The sequence below is a fragment of the Apteryx mantelli genome, chromosome 4, assembly GCF_036417845.1.
Source record: "Apteryx mantelli isolate bAptMan1 chromosome 4, bAptMan1.hap1, whole genome shotgun sequence".
Taxonomy (NCBI): Eukaryota; Metazoa; Chordata; class Aves; order Apterygiformes; family Apterygidae; genus Apteryx; species Apteryx mantelli.
In genome coordinates, this window is record NC_089981.1 from 52,581,592 (window position 1) to 52,604,378 (window position 22,787).

A 22,787-nucleotide genomic window follows, 5' to 3' on the forward strand; every position below is an offset into this window, starting at 1 on the left:
AGCGGGAGGGGCGGGGCCGCCCCCCCGCTGCGGCGCGGCGCTGGAGCTCGTTAAAAGGGGCGGCGCGGCGGCGACCGGGATCGCTCAGCGGCTCCGGGGCGCCTGCATCATGTCCCTGCGCAGCAGCTTCGCCCGGCTCCTCCGCAAGCAGGCGGACGCGGGGCTCCAGCTCCCCAAGCCGGCGCACTCCGTGGCGCTGGTGGGAGCCCCCTTCTCCAGGGGGCAGGTGGGCATCGCGGCGGAGGGGCGAGGGCGAACGGAGGTGGGGGGCGCCCGCCGCCCCGCTGAGGGGGCAGGTGGGGGCCCGCAGCCCCTCGGCTCCCCCCGCGGGGGGCCGCGGGGCTCGGTGCCCGCCCGCGGCAGCGCTTGGTAACCGTCCCCCCCCCTTTCTTTGTCTCGCAGAAACGGCGCGGAGTGGATCACGGCCCCGCTGCTCTCCGCGCCGCGGGGCTGGTGGAGCGGCTGGCCGGGCTCGGTGAGGCACAGCGCGGCGTTGGGGGGCTTCGCCGCCGGGGGGCTGCCTTCCCCTTCCCCCGCTTCCCTTTCATAACTCGCTTCGGCGAAGCGTGACTCAGCCGCTCGCCCCGGGCTGTGACTGTGGCTGGCAGGGGCGTGGGGGGGGGGGAGCGGGCGGGCGGCTCCCTGCTCTGCGTTTCGCTTGAGGTCACGAAACCCAAAATGCCCCCGAGGCATCAGTGCACGGGGGAAAGCACTGCCTGCCTTGTTCCTACGATCTCGGAAAAGGATGCCTGGGTGTATCCCAGCTTGCGTGTACCGTGCAGCCGTTCCTGTGCGTGAAATGCACGAAGGAGTGCACAGCTGCATTGGAAGGCTTGTGGGGGGCCCCAGGACAAAGAGCGCTTGGGTCCCGTGGCCTGCATACCTCGATGTTCTCCAGCTCCGGAGAAACAGCTGTGTGCATGCATGTATTTTCTGTGTTGGTGTACTGAGTGCTTTAATGCCTACCATTCCCACACTGATTTAAGAAAAGCTTGAAGAACGTGATGCCATTCAAAGCATCCTATGTGCTAAGTGTATCGAGTCAAGTAATACCCTTGAATGTATTGCTGAATTTCTCAAATAACATTCTTTGTTCTTCCATATTTGTTAATCTAGTAAATAGGAGCTATTTAATTTATTCTTAAAATAGTCACATGCTTTCAAATGACAGAATTCAGAACTTTCTGGAGAAAACATTAGGTTTGCATATGAGATTTTGTCAGAAGTTTTGCTTTGAAAGCACTTGAAAATAGCACTGTCTGAATGGAAAGACTGTGGTCTTTTAACTATTACCATTACTGTCATTTAAGCAAATCAATGGGCTTGTTTCTGTTTTAGTTTCTTACATCTATTGCTTCTACAAGCTGAGAAATGGAAAAAAAATGTATTACAGTTATTAGGAACAGGACATGAGAGATACAAACTTGCAAAGCTGAATTCTGCTTGGAGAATCTTTATAAAGCTTTACCGGAACTGTGTAATGGGGATGGACTGCAGAGGTGGACCACAGAAAGAGAACCTCTGTTATCTGCTCTATGTTTGATTAGTGTTGGTGGAATTTAGGGGCATGTAGGGGGGGAATAGGGGAAAGATAATTGCTAATAACCCCCTAGCAAATTTATTCTGAATTTTAATACCACTTTAAAACAGACGGTATTGTTCTGGACAGCCCTCTAGGCTTATCCTACATGTCTCCTTATGGTTTACCAGCTGAAAGGGGCCAATTTGCAATCACTTCAATGGAAACTTGGGGAAGGTGGGAAAAGAGGATACAAGCCTCTTCTGGATTCCAGTAACAAAGGGTTGTGAGGATAGAAATGAAGAAGCAAGGTGAGCTCAAAAACAGGTGGAGGGTGAAAAATCCTTTCATTGTTTAGTTACTTATGGACCATTTACTAATTCATCAATAATGCACACAGAGATATTTTCTTGTTGTCCCTTTACATTTTTTTAAAGGTTCTGGGATTTCGTCCTCATGCAAGTTTCAGTTTCCCATTGCTGACATTCTTCCACCTAGGCAGAGGGCGTTTTTTTTTTTTTTAAAGTCTGTCTTGGTGTAATTGCATGTTAAATCTCTGCAGCCCTCTTATGAAAACGTTCAGATGGTACATAAATTATAACAGATTCTGTTATGAGAGTACATCTTGAAATAATGATGGTCTTCAGCATACGCAGATGAGTTATTTGTTCTGCAAAGACAATCTGCTTGAGGGTTGGGTGGTAGATTGAGGAGGAAACTACCATGTAGCCTTTTGTGTTGTGCACATCTGTTGTTCATGGAAATTCAACCAACAATTGTTTTTGTTTAGTGGCTGTTTATTTTTCTTCCCTAGGAGGATAGCTATCCCTGGTAAGATAGCTTTGCCTGTATTAACGTGGTAGTAATTTCATTGCTTGGGCTTCTGTGGTACGCTGAATTGGCAGAAGTTTAGCTGCTTTCTTCTTTGTCTTGATCTTTCTAATGCTATGAGTTTTATTTCTGTTGCAGTGAAGAAAGAAATACAGCATCAGTACTATTCTCCTTATTATTGTTAATTTGAATCTTGTATTTATCTCTTATGTTAAAGAATTAATAATTTTCACAGGACCCTGTTACTTGTTTTCCAGGAGTGGGTAAATAACACTGCAAGAGACCAGGTTTCTTCTTAAAAAGAAATAACATTTGTCTAACATATAGGGCCTCTTTTCTCCAGTATGTATTGACTATTTCTGAAGCATTTGTGTCCATAGGGTTGGTTGGTTTGTTTGTTTGTTTTTGCGGGGGAAGGATTTGGGGGGGTAGCAGGAATGTGAGGGAATGCTATAAACATGACTGTACTGTTTGTACTTGTCATTACAAGCTTGTAACTAGGCACAAGGCCAGCTATGGAGGTGATGCTTCCCTGCAGAAGACTGAGGGGGGATTCTGTGCAGTGTAAGGAAGTGTAGATGGGAAAAGGAGGTAGTGTTCTTACAAATTGAAATTATGTATTAACAGTAACTCTTATTGCACTTAGTTGTTTCAAGTAAAAGAGATTTCTGGTGATTAGAATCCACTGTTTGCCTGACATTGGAAAATTTTTCTTTATTTTTCCATTATAGTTTCAAACTTAATTTGACTTGTGTAAAATGAAGATGCCCTAAAGTCCCTTCTAAAACTATAGTGTTTCAGATGCTAGGATGCATGCATTGCATTCTTATTTTCTGGTTTTGGCCTTGAGTATATGTACTCTTGTTACTCTGAATATCAAGGAACCACATGCCTTTTCATATGTTCATACACCTGATGTAAAGACTTAAGTTGCTAGTTTCTACCTACATTAAAGAGAGAGAATAGTAGACCTTTGGTTCCTTCTTTTTACACTGTCTTGCATCTTGCTTTCACGGACTGATAGCTTTGGAAGGGAGTTTTCCATTCCTTTCACTCCATCTTAATTGCTGTTCTTTGATAGTCCTACTGCAGGGTCCTGGGCTGCTACTCATTTTCCTCTTTCTGATTATTCCCCTAAGGGAAACTAAAATATTAACACTTTAAAGGGACTCCTCCATCCTGACAAAGAAGTAAATGTTGTATAAAAACAGAGGTTCATAGCTCCCTGGCTTGGGGGAGGACAGGATACAAAGCTTTGCAGGGCTGTGTATTGTTCTGACAGTAAAGAGAAATAGATGCAATATGTGGAGGCATTTGGACTTTGGGTGGGAAGGACTGGGAAAGATAGGTGGCAGATGAACTTTGCCTAATCTATAGGAGATGCGAGGTATGTAGTTCTGTAAAGTAGGAATTTCTTGGGCCTCTCCTGTTTGTTGTGGATTAAGCAGAGAATTTGATCAAATTTAAAACCATAATGCCTTCTAGTCCCCCTAGCTGAAGGAGAAAAGCACCATTCTCAGATTTATAATAGGTAGCTGTTTTGTTAATTAGTACAGCCCTTGAGGTGACTTAGAGCACCTCTGCTGCCTCTAACATGAAAACAATTCCAGTATAAAATTGCTGCCTAAGTTTCATTCTTGTTTGTTGGCTACTGTTGATTTATTTATTTGTTTCATTTAGAGCTGGATGTATGGGCTGGGTTCCTGAGTTTGGGCAGGTTGGGGGTCAGATTGCTCTAGAACAGATAAAGTTTGGATCTGAATTGCAACTTTGACTGTTTTGATAAGTTGGTGGCCTGCAGAGATACGCGGCTTACAGACTTAAGTAGAGATAGACTTGTCAAAGAGAATGAGCATCTGGTGTGACTTGATATGGCCGTAGTCTTAGAATTTACCAGAAAAATACCAACAGTAAAAGTATGTGGAGCTGGGGCATTCCTCGCAGTAGGTCAGCTCTGATTTTCCTGCCTTCCCCATACTGATGGAAGACACTGTCTGCTTGTTTTTAATTCAGAATGAAACATTTTGGGGTCAGCTGACTTGATGGATTTTTTTTTTCTCACTTGTCCAGTACATATTCTGGGTTGCACAAATTTACAGTGAAATTGGCTTTAAAATAAACTTAGATAAATTAGGGTAAAGCACAGAAGGTGCTCCACTTGTAATTGTTTATCATATCAGTTTAGTGACTTTTTTCTCTTTCCTTCTTTTGGACGGATTTAAACTAAACTGATCAGGAAATCTGAATTTATTATTTCTTCCCAACCTTTCAGTAAGAAGAGATGAGATTCAAGGGCAAAAGAACAGAGGTCTTCGGGGATTTTGTATTTCTTTTGTTTTTACTGGTGATACTATTCATTCTTGACTGCTTTATAATATAAAATCAGTTTTAATACATGGCTTAATTTATTTGCTGATAGTGCAAATTCAGCCATCTCTGGATTGGAATAAGAGTTCATGTCACATGCTGTTTTATTTCTTGCTATAAATGGGGTTGAAAGAGAGGAGTTAGTGGGGAGGGGCACAAAGGGAGATGATAGAGGGAAAACTTAGAAAATGAACTGAATTATTGAACTGCTCTACAGTGCTTGGAATCTTCATTACTTTCTTGTTCAAAACTTTAACCTTCTATTTTATTGTAGACTCATAAGTCCAAGATACCCCTGGCAGGTATGTGCTTATGTGAATGTAATAGAAAGGATGGAAGGTGCAAGTTTCAGCTGTGAAAAGCTGGGATATAGGTACCTGAGTCAAATGCCAAAAATTCAGATCAGTTATTTTAATATGAAGAAATAAGATAGTTTCTTCCAGTAAATAAGAGGAGGGGAGCAGAACTTCATTAAGCTCTGATACATTCTGCTCTTCCTTCCTCCCAACTATTACCTGCCTGGGATAACTAATGTAATAACTATTTACTTGTGTAATAGTTAAAGCATGAGGTGCTTGTTGAGGAGAGCTATTCTGGTATGACTTGGTATCTCCGTAAGTTCCTACTTACATTTTTGCTGTCAGAAACATGCTGGTTTGGGGGTTAAGCTTATTTAAAGGGAATTGGGAACTGTAAATGAAGACTACTTGTGCGGGAGTTTGTCAGGAGAGGGACAGACGGCAAGAGCTGCCCCACCATCTCCTACGCTGATGCAAGCCTTAGGGCAAATGTTTCCCAACACCTGAAACTGACGTTTTTGGAGACCTCTTGAGGTCAAGCGCACTGGATTTCATAACATAGTTAGCAAAGGGAAATGAGGTGGCTGCTTGATTTGGGTCAGAAAAATATTTCTTGGCTAAGTGTATGCAAAGGCAGCCTTTAGAATACAGATTTGGGATAGCAATTGGATTTTTTGTTTGTTTGTTGTTTGCTTTTTTTTGTATGAGCAGAAGCCTTTTAAATAGATACTGAAACAGGAATGTTATTTTGAACCACATCCTTTCACAGTGCTAAAAAGCAGGATGGAACTACTGAGATGTGAAATTTTGGAACTAGCAGAAACCTGTTAAGCCATTAATCTACACCAAAAAGGAGATTTTTCCAGTGGGTATATATTTAAAGAGACTTTGTGAAATAACTCTCAAAGCAAGAAGGTTATGATTAAACTAGACTGCTGAAATCTGTCTCCCATATTGGGATCCTTGCTGCCCTAGTTTCGTATCTACACAGAACAGAGTATGCCCTTGTTTGTATAGTTGTTTTCACCTTTTTTTTTCTTTTTTTCTTTTTTCCCTCTCTGGTAGATCTGGTGGATTAAAATTGTTTTAAAATAGGCTTCAGTATGTACTAGTCATAATGAATGATTCATTTGTTTGCTGCCGTGCAACCTTTTGCCAGTGTCTCTGAGAAAGGATTAAAAAGCGAAGCCAGCACCGGCCTATAAGCTTATGCATGTGAGCACACTGAAAGGGGGGATGGTAACAGCTTGTAGCCCTTTGCCTTGTTCACGGAAAGGAGAATGTTGTCTATCAATCAAGATTGTTCATAATACTCATTGCTTCCTGAAAAGCCTTTCTGTATCTGTGGTGATTCACTAAGCAGGCTGTAAACTGAGAAAACAATTCTATTGAATAAGCAGGAGTGATGTTTTCATGCGAGTGGTTTTATATAATACATAGCGTGAAATGAGATGTAGTAACAGTGGGATTTCCAAATTCCTTGTGAAGTAGTTCAGCAGGATTTAGAAACCCAGAAAAGGAAAGATTTAATTTTCCCATTAAATTTAATTTTTTACCTCTAGGTCACAAATGTCCAGTGTAAACAAGCAGTGTCAGAAGATCATTTCTCTCTGATGTTCCATATACTTTTGTTTCAACTCCTGTCTGCCCCTTAGGAGACTTGTAACCATATTCCAGTAGCATGCCACTGGGGCAGTGTTAGTAGACCGTCTGGATTTTGAAAGCTGAATCTCCTTCTATCAGATTGCTGCTTCTGGCTCTGGTGCAACATCCTAGTAGAATAGGATTGGTAGGCTTTCCCTGCTGCTACCCAGATGTTTTTCCAGTTAAATGCCCCCAGAGCTTTTGAGTCAGATGCTTTTACAGAAGAAAATTTTCTTTAAATCTGCATAGGGAAATTACTCACTGTAGTGAATGTTGCCTACTGTGGAAGCTGAGTAAATGAACTGTATTTCTTCAAAGAAGATAGGAAGTGAGCATCACCATTGTCATACAGCTTGCTGAAGGGCATCTTACATCCCAGTTGTAAGCATCATTGAGCCCGAGTGCTACATTAATAGCTTACTTGGAAAAAGTGTTCAGGAAACTTTCTTTTCTTAAATCTGTTCTTATTTTGTATTGGTACTTTTTTCTAAGTACAAGTTAGGCTCCTAGTTATTAAAAATTCTGATTTCTTTCAATGGATATAGGTTACACTGTGGTTGTCTGGGTTGCTATCCATCCCCATCCAGTCCAAATGATTGCCCTCCATCCCTTGGTGTGCTGGTTGAACGCTTATGTGACCTTTCCCTATCTGTCTGCTCAAAAGAAGTTTGCCAAGTTGGTAATATTAAAAACAAAGCCTAAATCCAAAACAATTTGAGCCTGCAAATATTTCAGCTTGGTTGAATGGCTGAAATTTTTTTGTTTGTTTGTTTTCTCCCTCTGCCCCTTTTTTTTTTTAAACAAACATAATTTGATAGTGCTTTTTTACCATAAAATGAGCATGGAGGTGAGGTGAGTATTGTGTTTTCCTGAGTTCTATAAAAAGCTGGAGGTAGAGACTGGTAGAGAGGAGGGAACATTTATGAAGCTGTTTCTGAGATTTTTTTGGAAAGAAAAAGAAAGTCTGGACAGTTAGAGTTCCCATCCATTCTACTGAATGTTACTTTCCTATGTGGCTTTCACAGAGAAGAATACAACTGACTGAAAGAAAAATGCTTGCTGGGCACTTCTAAACAGCTGGAGAGGTTGGGAAAAGAAAATGGTTTCATTCTGTGCAGCTGCTGCTGCTGGTTAGGTCACAAATGTGATGAATTTGATGGTTGCAGCCCAGCTTTCTGGTGAATTTCTTCTTATAGCCGGAACGCAAGGCTCAGCCTGGCCTGGCAGAACAAATGTCCCTGATCACTGAGGGAGGTGCCCTGCTGTTCCTGACTAGTCCTGACCTGCTTCACTGACAAATAGTGTGGATGCTGTGCTGCAATGTGTGTGAGGAAGATGGCTTTTCTATTTATCCACATCATCTTCCAGTTTTGAGAACTTGGATCTATTGCGCATAAAAAGGCCCATATATGTTCTTGTTAACTCTCTGTGCTGACTTAAAAAGCTGTTTGTTTATAGCTATTAGCATCTTAAATTATAAAGGATCCCAAGAAACAGAGAAAATAAGTGCTTATGGTTGGGGTAGCTGATTATAAATCTTTCACTAATGGCCAAATAAGTGCTAGGGACACCAGTTTGCAGTGTACTACAGTGTACCTATCCATCTAGCAATTTCTACATTTCTAAGTTGGGCAGCAAAATGTAGCTGAGGAATAAGATTTAGTTTTAGAATTTCCTTAAAGCAAAAAACTACACGCAAGGAGGCAGAGTACATGGACTAATATCTGAGACATTTTGGACTAATACCTGAGACTCTCTAAAGAGAAGCTAAGAAATGACTATAAAAACCCTGTGAATTTGACATAAATTCTTTCACTTCACTGTTCAGTAAGCACTAAGACATACATGTTGGTTTCATCTCTTTAATATCTGATCACTCCTAATAAATATATGTACATACATGCATACACGCCCCTTAATCAGGACTCATGGTTTATCTATGTACTGTGAATATTTTTGTGCTATCTATTCATTAAGCTTTTCTTTTGCCCTGGGGTCACTTAACTCTAGGCATATTTAAAAAAAAATTAGTAGAAGAAGAAATTGTTAAGGTTTTAGGTTTGGATTAGTGCTTGCTTCTGTGACTGACTGCTTATATCTTAATCAGGTAACTATGGCAAAGATTGCTGAAAACATCCAAGTCACCCAGAGAAACTTTAGCCATGCTCTGCAACTACATAAAAACAGTGGGCCTAAATAAGAGGGCAGCACAAAACTGAGAAAAGGAGCTGCTACAAGGGTTAGGTACTCTAGCTGAACAACAAAAAAACAACTTTTGAAGATGGTTACAAAAGCTGAAGGCATCTACTGACTTTAATAGAGATTAGGCTTTTTATAAAAGTAACTAGAGAGGGGCATCTTAATCTAGGAGATGCAGGAGCACCATCTATCCAAAAGGTGGACAGGATCCCAGAATTCTGGAATCCAGTAGTGTGTGTCTATCTGTCCATCTCTGACATATCTCCACTGTATGAACACCATAGTGATCATAAAGCCGTGGGTTTCCTATTTGAAAACTGTACCAATTATTTTCCCCTTATAGATGGGGGTTGGAAAGGGGACAGGGTAAAGAAGGAAGAAGAAAATCTTGAACACAAGCAATACTTCTCCACACACACATTTCTTAGAAACTGCTATGTTTGGCCTGCTTTTAGGATAACCTGAAGAATCTTAAATGAATGAGTAGTATGTCACTACCTGGTAGCCAGCTGACATCAGTTAAATACATTCTGCAATTTTCCTTAAAGTACTGTGAAAGATGGGGTGGTCGGCTCGTTGTTTTACACTGATTTAAAGATGGAGCTTCATGATATAATTTCCTTTAATTCTTTTTCATCCTAGTGTTATAGGTAAACGTGACAAATTGACAACCACTCGGGCCGGGTTGCATAAATTCCAATTTAATAATTGAGCAAGTCACAAGTAAGCAAAACAGCGCTGGGCGGCCGGGGGGGAGTCTCCTGCTCCACCAACGGCGCGCACAACCCCCCCTCACAGTCTCCTTATATGCGATTCCAGTTCCGGGTATACGGGGCACCTCCTGTAACTTCTGCGGTTGCGCCGGCTGTTGCTAGGGGGTCTTCTTCAGCCCTCTGGTGGTCGTGGGGATGAAGGCTGGAGTCTTCCTCTGCATTGTGTGCCATATTAGCCTATCTGAACTAACATTGCTGCTTCGCTAGCTCAGCTCAATTTTCTCAGGCGGAGTACATGCCCCCCACCACAGGCTGTAGGATGTTCCCACAGATGTTCCCAAGGCTGTTTCTCACTGATGTAACAAATTAGTACATACCACAATACAAGATGTTCCCAAGGCTGTTTCTCACTTTGATGCAACAAATTAGCACATATCACAATCCCCCCTTTTTGTTTTGGTCCCTTTTAATTTGTTCATCAAATCGAGCAACAGCCTCCTGTGCCAGGGAGAGCATAGGGTTATGCTTACTCTCATCTTCATTGAGTTGTTCATATTGACTTTTTATCAACAGTAGGTGGGCAGCTTCGAGTCTGCTTTTTGCTAAGTTAATTATTTTATTTACTATACACGGCCCAAAGGTCAACACAAGTACTAGTAAAGCTAATGGACCCGCTATTGCAGACAATAAGGTTGTTAGCCAGGGAGAACGACTGAACCATGATTCATACCACCCTTGCTGGGCTTCTCTTTCCTTTTTACGTTTTTCAAGGCCTTCTCTCAATTTTGCCATAGTATCCCTGACAACTCCTGTATGATCCGTGTAAAAACAACATTCTTCTCCTAGGGCTGCACACAATCCTCCCTGTTGCAAAAATAAGAGGTCCATCCCTCTTCTGTTCTGTAACACTACTTCTGATAGCGATGTCAACGACTTTTCTAAAGCTGTAATGGATTTTTCTATTCGTTCTAAGTCCTCATCCACAGCTGCCCATAGAGTGCTAAGGCTCTGCTGTTGCATCACTAAGGAGGAAATTCCGGTTCCCGCTCCCACTGCCCCAAGACCCAGTAAGGTGGCTATAGTAATTGCGGTGAATGGTTCCCTCTTTACTCGGACCGGGTGAGGGGTGTCCCAATGATCGTACATCACATTTTCTGGATGGTACAAGATCCTTGGAACTACTTCCACTTGTATACAATATTCTGGGGACCCACTGAGTACCTTTAGGGAGACACAGGGAGTTAGGCCCGTTTTTGAGCATACCCACCTAGTTCCTTTGGTGGGAATAATCCATCCATTTTCGGAGGTGTAGGTTTGCAATGTTATAGACCCACACAGCTTTCTTTTTGATTTTGGTACTTTGCCAATACACATTCCCATTCCCGTAACTTGTTCCATGGTCAACCCCTTCTTCTTATCTTCCCATTGACAATGTGAGTCGAAATCATTGCTTAAGGTATATGTCATATTTACTCCTATTGCTTCATAAAAAGGGGGTCTTATGTCGTAGCATAACCAGCAATGGGTAGTTATACTAGGGGTTGTAGCATTTAATACTTTGTAGGTTGCTTGCACAACCTTCCACAGGGGATTGTCTACCCTCTCTGTGGCTTTACTTTTTGAGATCACAACAGTATCTCTCAGGGTGGGGTGGTTCATAGGAATACTTGTCGGATTCATGATTGCCCTCGTTGGTTTGATTCTTGATTCCACCCTTTTAACAACTAGATTCGGCCCTATCGCTTGAGGAGTAGGTCGCACACTTTCTTTCTTTATGGTAAATAATCCTCCCCTATCGGTCCCGGGTTCCCAGTACCGGACCCCCCAGGTCTTTCCCAAAAACCATCCTGGGTCCTCCGGGCGGGTAATGTTTATCATCAGGTGCTTACAGTTACCCTGATTGCCAAAAGCCGAATAAGGGCACGAACCTGTACTGGACCTCCCATTGGAAGGTGTACAGCCATAAGGTCCCCACTGGACTTTAATAAACTTATCTGACCCTGCTCCTGGGGCCCAATCCGAGGCTATAGTTTCACACCCCCAATAAGCACAATAATAGGAGTTTGGACAATTACAATACCCCCGCCCAGGATTAGAACTAGGACAAAAGTAAAACCCCATGTGATCTAGACATGGTTCAATAGGTGCCAACTCACACAAGGTAGCTGTGAATGTAGGACTCCCAGGTACACTTCGTACTTGGATCGCTGTTTGATCCTCCCACCTTATTAATGTCCACTTAAAGGGTTGGTGTACATTATGTTCCCCTTTGATTCATCTTCCTAATAAGCCTAGCACAATCATCTCCCAGAGGAGTAGTGGACCCATGGCTTGGTTAACGGATACTTTACAAACCCTTAATGCCTTGGAGGGGCGATCCGTGATGCCAGGTGTCTCTGGGACTTTAAAGAGTCTGGGTCTTATAACTTAAGGTATTCCTGCTCAGGAGGTGGCTTGTCGGCCTCGATCCCCACAGTTTCTATACGTCTCTGTCTCCTCTGCCTACTCTTTTGCTCAGAGCAGCAGGGTGTACCGTCTTCTCGACAGCAGCCGTATTCTTCAGGGGAACCTCCTTTATGTGCCTTTCTGATTTGAAAGGCTTCCCAGTTTTTCGAGAGAGACACCCAACATACGGCACAGTCCACCTACAATTGGTGTTTTTAATTTTAACCTTATGTGATCGGGGTGGTTGGCATGGGTACAACCTTTCTCAGGTTGTACTCCTTTAACAAAGGCTTCCCACCATTCTACCGATCTTTTCTTATGATCTTTTAATGTCCAATAAGTCAATTTTGTCGTAACAAGGGCGGCAAATGCCGCTAGGGAGATACCCGTACTAACAATGAGTCCACTACTTCCCTTTACAAACCCTACATGCATAACACACAAAGGGATAACAAATACAATGTGGTGTTATAACAAATACTATGTTAGGTTTTACAAAATGTGGTCTCACTTATCGAGGATTCCAGGTTTCTTCTTAAAGGTTACTTTTAAATTGTCCGGATTTCCAAAGGCTTCCCACGATGATTCTGAAATCGGTCCTTTAATTCTGCTAGCGTGTGTCCATCCTCGCTCTGCGGTACGAATAGCAGTGTCTGTGGTAAGTGAGACAAGAAAAGGTCCCTCCCAGCGGGGAGTCAAGGACGAGTCTAGCCAGGTTTTTAATTAAAACCTTGTCTCCAGGGTTAACTCGGTGAATGGCTACATCTAGTGGAGGTCTCTGTTTGGCAGAGCTGAGGTGGGGCCCCAGCTCCAAGCACCAGACTAAAGCAGAGGAAGACAGCGAGCCGCCTCGGCACGTGGAGCAGCACAGGCGGTGCTGGGCTGGGGGAGGCACCGTCACCCCACTACCTGCCTGCTGGGGGGGGCCTGGGGCTGCTGCCACCGCTGGCCAGGGCAGCAGCGTCTCCAGCGGGGAGAAGGGGGAAGCCTGCACCCCACTTCTCGCAGTGCCTGCTGGGACCCCAAGCAGAGTGCTCAGCCCAGGAGCAGCCGGGATCTCATCCTGCCTTCCCGGGGCGGTGTAGGGGCTGATGCGGGCAGGGGGCTCCTTGCCAGGGCGGGGGCTGTCTCATCGCTCTGTGCCTGGAGCCGCACATGGGGCAGACAGGCTCTTCAGCCAACACACGGAGTATGGGGTGGGGGTATTATGGGGAGACATACAAGGCTCCAGTAACCTTTGATTTATTAGCCTCTGGATTACTGGTCGGAGTCCTTGCCTCCCTTCCTGTGACATTGGATATTGCTTGTCTCTAACAGGGATTTCTGGATTTCGTATACTCACTTCAAAGGGAGCAATATCTAGTTTCCCTACTGATTCTGGGGTATACCAAACTTCAGGGTTGATTTTGGCCTCATCTTCAATAGTAAGGGTGCATAATTTTATAACTAATTCTTGATTCTCTACTTCTAAATTGATTCCTAATTCAACCATCATATCTCAGCTCAGTAAATTATATTCAGCTTCGGGAACTAATAAAAAGGATCCAACACTTAATTGAGATTCTGATTCTATTTCCACATTTTTAATTACTGGGACCTTAAAGGGTTCTCCCTTAGCTCCTATCACTTGTAATTTCTCTGGGGATGGTTTACACCCCCAGGGTACCGTTTGGACAGTAGATCTTTCTGCCCCAGAATCCACAAGGAATTCTACTTCTTGTCGCTGGGGACCCAATTTCAGTTTTATCAAGGGCTCGGTTCCTTTATGAGTCCCCAGCAGATAGAGCCCCTGACCCCCCTAATCTTGGAACATTTGCTCATCCTGCATTCGCTTCTTACAATTCCTCTTCAGATGCCCTTTTTTTCTGGCAATAAAAACACTCAACCTGCCTCAAGTCCCTCGTCACAACTTCTCTGGGTTGTCCTTCTTGGTGAAGTGACTTTCTCTTAGGTCTGTTATACGACCTAGGGGGTTGCGCCTGAATTCCTCTCTGCCCTTCTCGGACTGCTGCCACCATAATCTTTGCCTGCCAGCGATGGGTTTCCTCTTCCCTCCGCACATGCACTTTCTGAGCTTCCCTCAGCAATTCGTCCAGCCCCCTATCCTGCCAATTATCTAACTTCTCTAGCTTTCTTCTGATATCTGGAAAGGCCTTTGCTACAAACTGTGTTTTCAATAGAGCCTGTCCCACAGGGGTACTGGGGTCTACCCTGGAATAAAGTTGCAGATTTTTTCTAAGTCTTTCGAGCCATTCTGTTGGTGTCTCATCCTTCTTTTGTTGTTCCATGAAGGCCTTATTAATATTTTGCCCCCTGGGAACAGATTCCCTGATTCCCTGAACTATTATGGTTCTCAAATCGGACATATGTGTCCAATGCTCAGCATTCTGATTGTCCCAGTCCGGCCGTTGGGTGGGCCATTTAATATCTGCTGCGGGACCTTGTTGGTGTTGTTGATCCCAAATCCGCATCCCAGCCCTACAGATCATTTCCCTTTCTTCCACTGTAAATAATATGCTTAAGATGGATTGTAATTCCTCCCATGTATAAAGGCTTGGACCTAAAAACTGATCTAATTTTCAGCCACCCCTAAAGGCTCTTCTAATAAATTCCCCATTTCTTTCTTAAAATCCCGTACGTCCCCTGAACTCAGGGGCATAGACACAAATCCCATCCCTGGCTGCGGTCCTCCCGTGGGGAGTTCTCGCAAGGGGTACAGCTGATCAGATCGCCCACCTCCCCTCGTTTGACTCCTCATGACCCTTCGGGTTTCTTCTGGGGAACTAGGAGGGTCTAGATCCCAGTCTGGGGTCGTTGGAGAGGGGCTACGAGGAGGGGCTGGTGTTGGGTTTTGAGCCGGAGCTGAGGGAATACAGGGGGGAGGAGAAACGAAGTTCCTCCAGTATTTTGCTTTTCTTCCTCGGACCTTTCTCTTTCAGGGTAAATATCATGGTCCGAGTATCTGGTCTTATCCATAAACTAGCATACTCACTTTCTTCTGGACTAAAGGGCTCCTTTGAATTCACATATATATTTAGAGTCTGACATATCCAATTTTCAAAAGACCCGTATACTGGCCAATAAAGGTGGTCTCTTCTAATCTGCTTCCCACCCCATACTTGCATGCAGTAATATACCATTTTTTCTCGGCTTTTGCCTTCTCGGGAGGGCCAATCGTTCCAATACTTAATCATTAATCCTAAAGGGCTATCGGGCGGTATATCCGGTAACCGTACCGTAAAGCCCTCTATGGGATCAGAAGACTTGCTCTTTTTCTGTCCCATCTTCCGGAGCACCCACCTCAGTCACTCTCTTTTACAACTCTCTTTCTCTCCGCAGGGGACCGCACTCACACCACCCAAGTCTCTACTGCTAGGACGGTTGTCCCTTCGCAGAGGGCCGCCCAGTTGGCTGTCGGGTGCCCCTTTTCGGTCCCCCGCTACATAAGGATCCCCTCTCCTGGAGGATCCGCAACAAGGACCCCCTCTCCTGGAGGGTCCGCACTCACACCGTCCCCAGTTACACAAGGACCCCCTCTCCTGGAGGGTCCGCGCTCACTCCGTTCCCTGGGGACGTCTCACGTGCTCCGGGTATCCCACCCCAACCGAACGGAACCGCATACATATACTCACTCAGTCCTGAGTCTTCGTTCGGATCTTCGTGCACAAAGTTTACGGGGTACTGCAGTTCTTTTGCTTACTTGTCCTGATTTAGGGTTCGGAAATACAGGTTCTGGTAGGGGAACTACCCACTCAGGGGCCATCCGAAAACGGGATGGGGCACCCCCCCTGAGTCAGAGTCCCGAAACCAGGGAAGCCTGTATCCGAGTCACAGCACCAAATTGTTATAGGTAAACGTGACAAATTGACAACCACTCGGGCCGGGTTGCATAAATTCCAATTTAATAATTGAGCAAGTCACAAGTAAGCAAAACAGCGCTGGGCGGCCGGGGGGGAGTCTCCTGCTCCACCAACGGCGCGCACAACCCCCCCTCACAGTCTCCTTATATGCGATTCCAGTTCCGGGTATACGGGGCACCTCCTGTAACTTCTGCGGTTGCGCCGGCTGTTGCTAGGGGGTCTTCTTCAGCCCTCTGGTGGTCGTGGGGATGAAGGCTGGAGTCTTCCTCTGCATTGTGTGCCATATTAGCCTATCTGAACTAACATTGCTGCTTCGCTAGCTCAGCTCAATTTTCTCAGGCGGAGTACATGCCCCCCACCACAGGCTGTAGGATGTTCCCACAGATGTTCCCAAGGCTGTTTCTCACTGATGTAACAAATTAGTACATACCACAATACAAGATGTTCCCAAGGCTGTTTCTCACTTTGATGCAACAAATTAGCACATATCACACTAGAATGGGCAGAATACTGTGTGCTTGTATGTCCTGTAGGAGAGAATAAAACATAAGTGGCAGTCCTTTCCTCCACTGCAGTGTATGCTGTCCTATCATGTTTAAGTCACTTGAACGCATCTGCCTAACTGCAGATTTGCTCCCTACAGATGCCAGAGGTATTAGATCAAAGGAATGTGGAAAATTTTATTAACCTGTGGAGCTTCCTCCAAAGCTCTTGATATCTGTTGACTGACTCAATGCCTGACTGCGTTGAAGTCTTACTTCCAGTACTTGTTTTCAAGCCACACTCACTTTCTTTCATCAACCCTTTAAATAAGACTGAAAAAGGAGTAGCAGTGTGCTGTGCATGAGTAGTAATCTTCCAGGCAGATACAATTAAGAAACTGGAGACCTTTTGCCATTCATTGAATGAATCTCAAACTTGCAACTCTTTTCTGAAGCTGCACAGCAGAATGAAACGGAGGAAAATGTAGTGGTTGCACTGGATATCAGATAATGCACTTGGCTCTAACCAAAATGGGCTCAAAATTCCAGAGCTGTTGTCCTGCTGCTAATTAGGTACTGCTTGAGGGAGAAACAAATGCCACTGTGTGCCTGTGTTGTCTTTTGAAAATGTGAAGTGGTAGGTCCTAGTCCAGCTTATTGCTTTAACTCTCTGCAGATCATGCACTTTTTTGCAGAGTAGCTGACATCGCATTTATTTAATCCTTTGTCAAGTAGCTGTGCTCAGTTACCATGTCCTCTCCTAGCAAACACCCTGACATACGTCCACCTATGCCCCTGCTGTAAAACATATGCTTGCCCATTTCCCAGCAGCCTAATTTTCACAAGCGACTCAACCTTTTCCCTTATGTTCACCAGTTAAAATTCCTTTGAAATAAAAATAGCACTGAGAAAAATGTGAGTTTATTTCCAACATGCAAATTCCCAGAGCCTGTTTCCTAGACGTTAGACTAAGGGCTTAACAGAAATTAAGCAGAAATCAGAGTCCCAAGTGGAATATTTTCTTTTGTCGATTTGCTTTGCCTTAATTTTTCAAAATTCTCTGTTACGCATAAAATAACTAAATGGAAAATGTCAACCTCTAGCCTGGAGGCTTTCAACTGAGAAGAGACTGTAGTGCTTCTGAGGAACAAATTGAACAGACACGGTTGGTATTCAGGGCAGTCTTGACTTACTAAGCCACTATTGATGTAGCTGTAAATGTCTTCAGGCCTCTACCATCCTTGCCCATGCCTGAAGTACCTGCAGCCGTAGGCCTATCTGAAGCTGAGAGGCTCTGACCTTTAAAATGCTGTTAGCAATTTTGCTGTCCGGAAGACTATTATGAAAGCATACAGTACCAAACAGCAGAGCTTCAAAGGATAAGCCCTATAATGTGTGTGAAAGAGAACTGAACTGCAAATGCAGCCAATTAATGAATTACCCCCCCCCCCATTTTTTTAAGGGGGGGGGGTAAAAAGTTCCCTTGTTTCCTACCTGTAAGTGACTCTTCTTCAGGATAAGTAGATAGAAATACATTTTAGGAAGGCTGGGTCTTAGACCCAGAACATTGGTATGTTTCAACAGCCAACTAATTTGTAACTGGCAATGACAGGATCCCAAAGCGGGTTGGAATCAAAGCAGCAGAATTAAGATATCTTGCAGAGCATCTTGCATTGGGAAAGTTGTCAGGTTCTTCTACAAGACAACTAGCGTATCTTTTATGGAGTTGCTTGGAAGTGCTGTAAGACAAGCTACTTTAGTGGTAATTTGACACTTTGTGCCTGGATTCTGGTGGGGTTTGAAAAGGCAAAATAACTGTTAGAATTCTGGTAATTTGATTAAATGTGGTCCTGGGCATGTCTGGGCAACTGAACTCATTTAAGGCCCTATACATTTTGACTAATTGGGAAATAAGATGGCAATACAAACAATACTTTTTCAGTGCAAAAATTGCCAAGAAATAAATAAAAACTGTTTTTCCAGGTGACTTTTAGTGATTGGTTTATCTCATTGCTAAATTAAAGTGAGAATATTATCTTAAGCTCTCTAATTTGTAAAATTGAGAGATGGTTGTTTGCAAGGGCATGCAAATGTCAAATGAATCAGTTTCCTTCCTATTGTTGCCCTTCATGCTTGCCCAATAGATTTTTTGAGGGGAATGTATTTTGAATGCTTCTTTGGGCACTTGTTTAGTAATTTCATTTTCTCTCTTTACTGCTTTGTTTCCAGGATGCCAAGTATATGACTTTGGAGATTTGAATTTCACTCAAGTTCCCAATGATGAACTGTACAACAACCTGGTTTTATACCCACGATCAGTGGGCTTAGCCAGCCAGGTGGTGGCTGATGCCGTGAGCAGAGCTGTAGCTGCTGGACATAGCTGTGTGACTATAGGAGGTGATCACAGGTGAGCTGAACTAGAAACAACTGGTGCTGCATGCTGCAGGTTGACACTTACTTAAAGGGGAGTATCACTTATTTAAATCAAAACAGGGGGATAGCGAGAACAACTTTGGGTTGTTCCTGGCAGTACTATGAGATAATAGCATTTTGTTTTTATTGCTGGGACTTTGAGGATGGAATACAGAAGATGACTACAAAAAAACAAAATTCAGAGATAGTACTAAATTCCAGACTCTTCTGCCATCTGCAGACATAGAAATAAATGAGGCTTTCTTCTTTGGGGAAGTTTGTGTGATCAGATCCCTTTAGGAACTACTGCAGTTTCTTTACTGCTAAATGTTTAGTGATTTGTCTCTTTTTGCAACTTAACTCTCATGATGACAACTTTTAGGATAGGTTTGTAATGCCTGCGCACAGGCTGTTTTTTAAGAGATCCTATAATGCATGATTCTGCTTTACTTCTCTTTCTCGCTAGCTTTTGGCTTGAGAACAGGATGAAGAAGGTGGGGCATGTAAGAATAAGTTGTGGGGGGTAACATGAGTGGAATCAAGGCAGGTGAATAATGCAATTGATGAGTGAGCATGTTAGATTTTCTGAGAGATCATTTGGAACTAGAAAAGGTGAAAATTAAGAGTGTGGGAAGGCTGACAGTTCAGGGAGAAGAGCTCTTTCCCATCTCTCGGTACTAGTACCGTCCTCTAGAATTATTTGTAGTGTCCTGGAATCATGATGTTAGAGGCGCTTGCCACAGTTTATATGAGGTGCCTCTATGATCAGTCACTGATGTCTGATGTGTTTTAAATATGACAGTGCTGGTGACTAGTTGCAGGGACTCCCTGTTGTCCCCATATTGTTCTGAATGCGAAATGTTTTGCACAGTTGACTGAAGACTTTGCTACTGTACTTCCAGCTTGGCACTTGGTTCTGTCAGTGGCCATGCACAGCAGTGCCCGCACCTTGGTGTGATCTGGGTAGATGCGCATGCTGATATCAACACCCCTCTCACAACTCAGTCTGGAAACCTCCATGGACAACCAGTTTCATTTCTCTTGAGAGAGCTCCAAGATAAAGTAAGCATCTTGCTGTACAGTTAACCTACATTGAAATCCTCAGGATGTTTTACTGCCTTTCTGGTGTGAGGTGCTTTCTTGTCTGCTGCAAAGGCAGATCTACTTTTTTATCAAAGTACAAGTAATAATATGTATTATTTGTATGTGTGTGTGTGTGTGTGTGTGCATATACATATATATATATACACACACACACATATATGCATATACACATTGTGTATGTGTATATATATGTGTTTGTGTGTAAGTGCACACACTCATAGAAACAAGAAAAAGCTTTTCTTCTTGCTAGCATTCTCCTGCGTTGTACAGGAATTGGGGGGTCAACAAAAGCTCTGTGCTGCAGCTGCCCATGGTGCCACTCTTGCATAATGAGTATAGTTAATGTGCTGAAGCTGTGTAATGGCAGCAGTTCTACTAACTGAGCCAAAAAGGGAACCTCCCCCCAGCTGAGCCTGTGAGAGCTGTGCGGGGCTCACCTCCAGTGACAGCTGGTTCCTGCACGCCTCTTCTGCTTAGTTTGGCACTATATGTTTTGACAACCTTGGGGCATGACAGAGGCTGGTTTTATGTCATCTCACCTGACTGGCTGCTCTAGTGTTGATCTTCCTGCCAACTATTACAAATCAGAACTGCTGTACCTGCTTACAGAGTGCTTGTAAAGAGAGAGACTCTGCCTTTGAAAGGAGTCAAATTATCAAAAAGTACTGCTTACCAGGGCACATTGAATACGTGTAGCCAGTTTTTGCTACTGTCACAATGTTAAATAATAGGTAGGTCTAAGTCATATATCATTTCCCTTTGGAATTTTGTACCGTTAGCTAAATCATGAGGGTATCATGTTGATGGAAGTATGCCTCTTCCAAGTAAGATCAACAGTGTCTAATGTCTTTCTGGCTATTGAGGATACTATTGCATTAGTACCTATCTGTCATAGCAAGACTGGTGTCATTGGGTAAATCTCTTCTGGTTCTCCTGCAAACTCATGGAGTGAATTTCTGAATAGAGTGGTTTGGTGCTTTTAAATAGCTTCTGCTTTCAAATAATTCTTGTAAGGTCTCTGAAAACACTCAAAAATCTCAAGAGCGTTAAACCAACTGTTGTACATAATTCTTTCATCGTCTAAAAGAACAAAACCAAATCAAACCCAATACCACCAAATGCAACGTACTTTTCAGTGAGTTGTTGCTTGCCTTTATTTGCTGCAGACAAAGCAATCGTTCTTAATCCCATTCCAGGGCCTTTCTCTTGAGCAACTGACTGAAGGATTTGGCCAAAATTGCGTAGTATAACTGCTTTATTACCGAAGTTGAACTTACTGGAACTCAACATCTTTCATTTGCTGCCCCAGCCATGTTGTCTAGGTTTCTACAATAAAAGCCTTCACTGTGGTGAAGCCTGATCTAGAGGTGCAACTTCTTGTCTTGCCCTTTTTTTTTTTTTCCCTCCTACTTTAAACTGATCCATCTTTAACTTCTGTTTTGGTACACAGTTTGCATGACCTTTTGGTGATTCACCTACAAAGATACAGGTGCCTTGAAAATTACTCTAGAGACTGCTCTGTTTTTTTAGCCTCCTACATAGGTCTTTCTTTTGTACTGGATAAGTTACTTACACAGTAGATTTATTGGTGATGCTAAGTGATCTAGGTCTAGGTATCTAGTTTCTTATCACTGCCTAATATACTCACTGATGCTAATTACCTAGCATTTGTGGATTTGGGCTTTTTATTCCTCCTTCCCTCCCCAAAACTGGAAAAATGTAGATGAATTAAAAACTTCCTCCTTTAACATTTAACACAAGGAAAATGATATGTCATTGGTGTGGATGGATTAAATCAGGATATCAAATTCTCAAGTGAGGAACTCTTTTCTACCTTTAGGCAGAGAAAGGATACTATAAATAAGCACAAAGTTTTGAGGGAAGTACTAAACACAGGTTTGTTAATTATGTCATTAAACTATTACTAAATACATCATTAAACTAATCTAATACCAACACTTTGCTTGCAGGTGCCACAACTTCCTGGCTTTTCCTGGCTAAAACCCTGCCTTTCAGCAACTGATATTGTGTACATTGGCTTGAGGGATGTGGATCCTGCTGAATAGTAAGTTGATTTTAAATTAAAGGAGTTTTGCAAACTCTGAAATCCCAGGTTTCTGTCCACATCTGGCTGCGCCTGAGGGTTGTTAGATTTAAGTTTAGGCCAGTAATGAGTTTTTTTTGTTTAACATTTTCTTTAATAGTTATATTTTGAAGAACTATGACATCCAATATTTCTCCATGAGGGAGATTGATCGCCTTGGAATTCAAAAAGTTATGGAAAGGACGTTTGAGCAACTGATGGGCAGGTAACTAACTATGGATGAACAGAAGCTGTTTCATAAAGATAAAACATAAGCTGATTAGTGACCTCGCAGCAAATCTGTAATCATTACAAACTACTCTGTACCATCTACTTATTATGAACAAAGTATCTATTTTTCTGAAAGTTGTTTAAATGAAGGTCATTTTTGATGGAAGGCAGCTGAGTGATGATCCTCACAGAACTGTGAAAGTGTCCAGTAAACAGTAATGCCTTAGCACTGACTTCAGTCCTTGACTTCCACATCTTGAAATGGAATCATTTCACAGTGGTTGGCAAAGAACTGGAAGATAAGTTACGTTAGTCACTACAGTTGTGGCTCTGGTTTAGATGATTTGTCCTATTTCCTAAGAAAGCATATATCTTGCTTCAGTTTTACAAAAGCGTTGAATCAACTCTGAATCCAGGGTGTACATTATCCCTTTTAAAAGATCTATAGCAACTGACAGTAACTTGAATTCAGCTGTCAGTACATGAGGTAGGAACATTTGATGGCTTTCTCCTTAGACTATGCTCACATATTCTGTCATGATGTCAATTGCTATTCTCAGTTCTGCTAGTGAAGATCACTGTTAACTACTCCCTTACT

At 43.2% G+C, this 22,787-nt stretch overlaps 2 protein-coding genes across 4 annotated transcripts in view; one reads left to right on the forward strand and one right to left on the reverse strand.

Annotated features, from left to right (window-relative positions):
• The window catches only part of ARG2 (arginase 2), a 25,085-nt gene continuing 2,298 nt past the window's right edge, over positions 1–22,787 (forward strand). The window contains exons 1-6 of one of the 2 annotated variants that reach the window (XM_067296594.1): positions 1–226; positions 403–475; positions 18,589–18,766; positions 19,674–19,833; positions 21,846–21,940; positions 22,080–22,184. In XM_067296594.1, coding sequence (XP_067152695.1) covers positions 110–226; positions 403–475; positions 18,589–18,766; positions 19,674–19,833; positions 21,846–21,940; positions 22,080–22,184 — 728 coding nt within the window. In that variant the 5' untranslated portion in view covers positions 1–109. The remainder of the gene's footprint in view (positions 227–402; positions 476–18,588; positions 18,767–19,673; positions 19,834–21,845; positions 21,941–22,079; positions 22,185–22,787) is intronic. The other variant, XM_067296595.1, reaches the window with a different exon arrangement.
• The window catches only part of VTI1B (vesicle transport through interaction with t-SNAREs 1B), a 21,209-nt gene continuing 14,459 nt past the window's right edge, over positions 16,038–22,787 (reverse strand). For both annotated transcript variants that reach the window (XM_067296599.1, XM_067296596.1), the window contains exon 7: positions 16,038–16,404. The gene's annotated coding sequence lies outside the window, so the exon portion shown is untranslated. The remainder of the gene's footprint in view (positions 16,405–22,787) is intronic.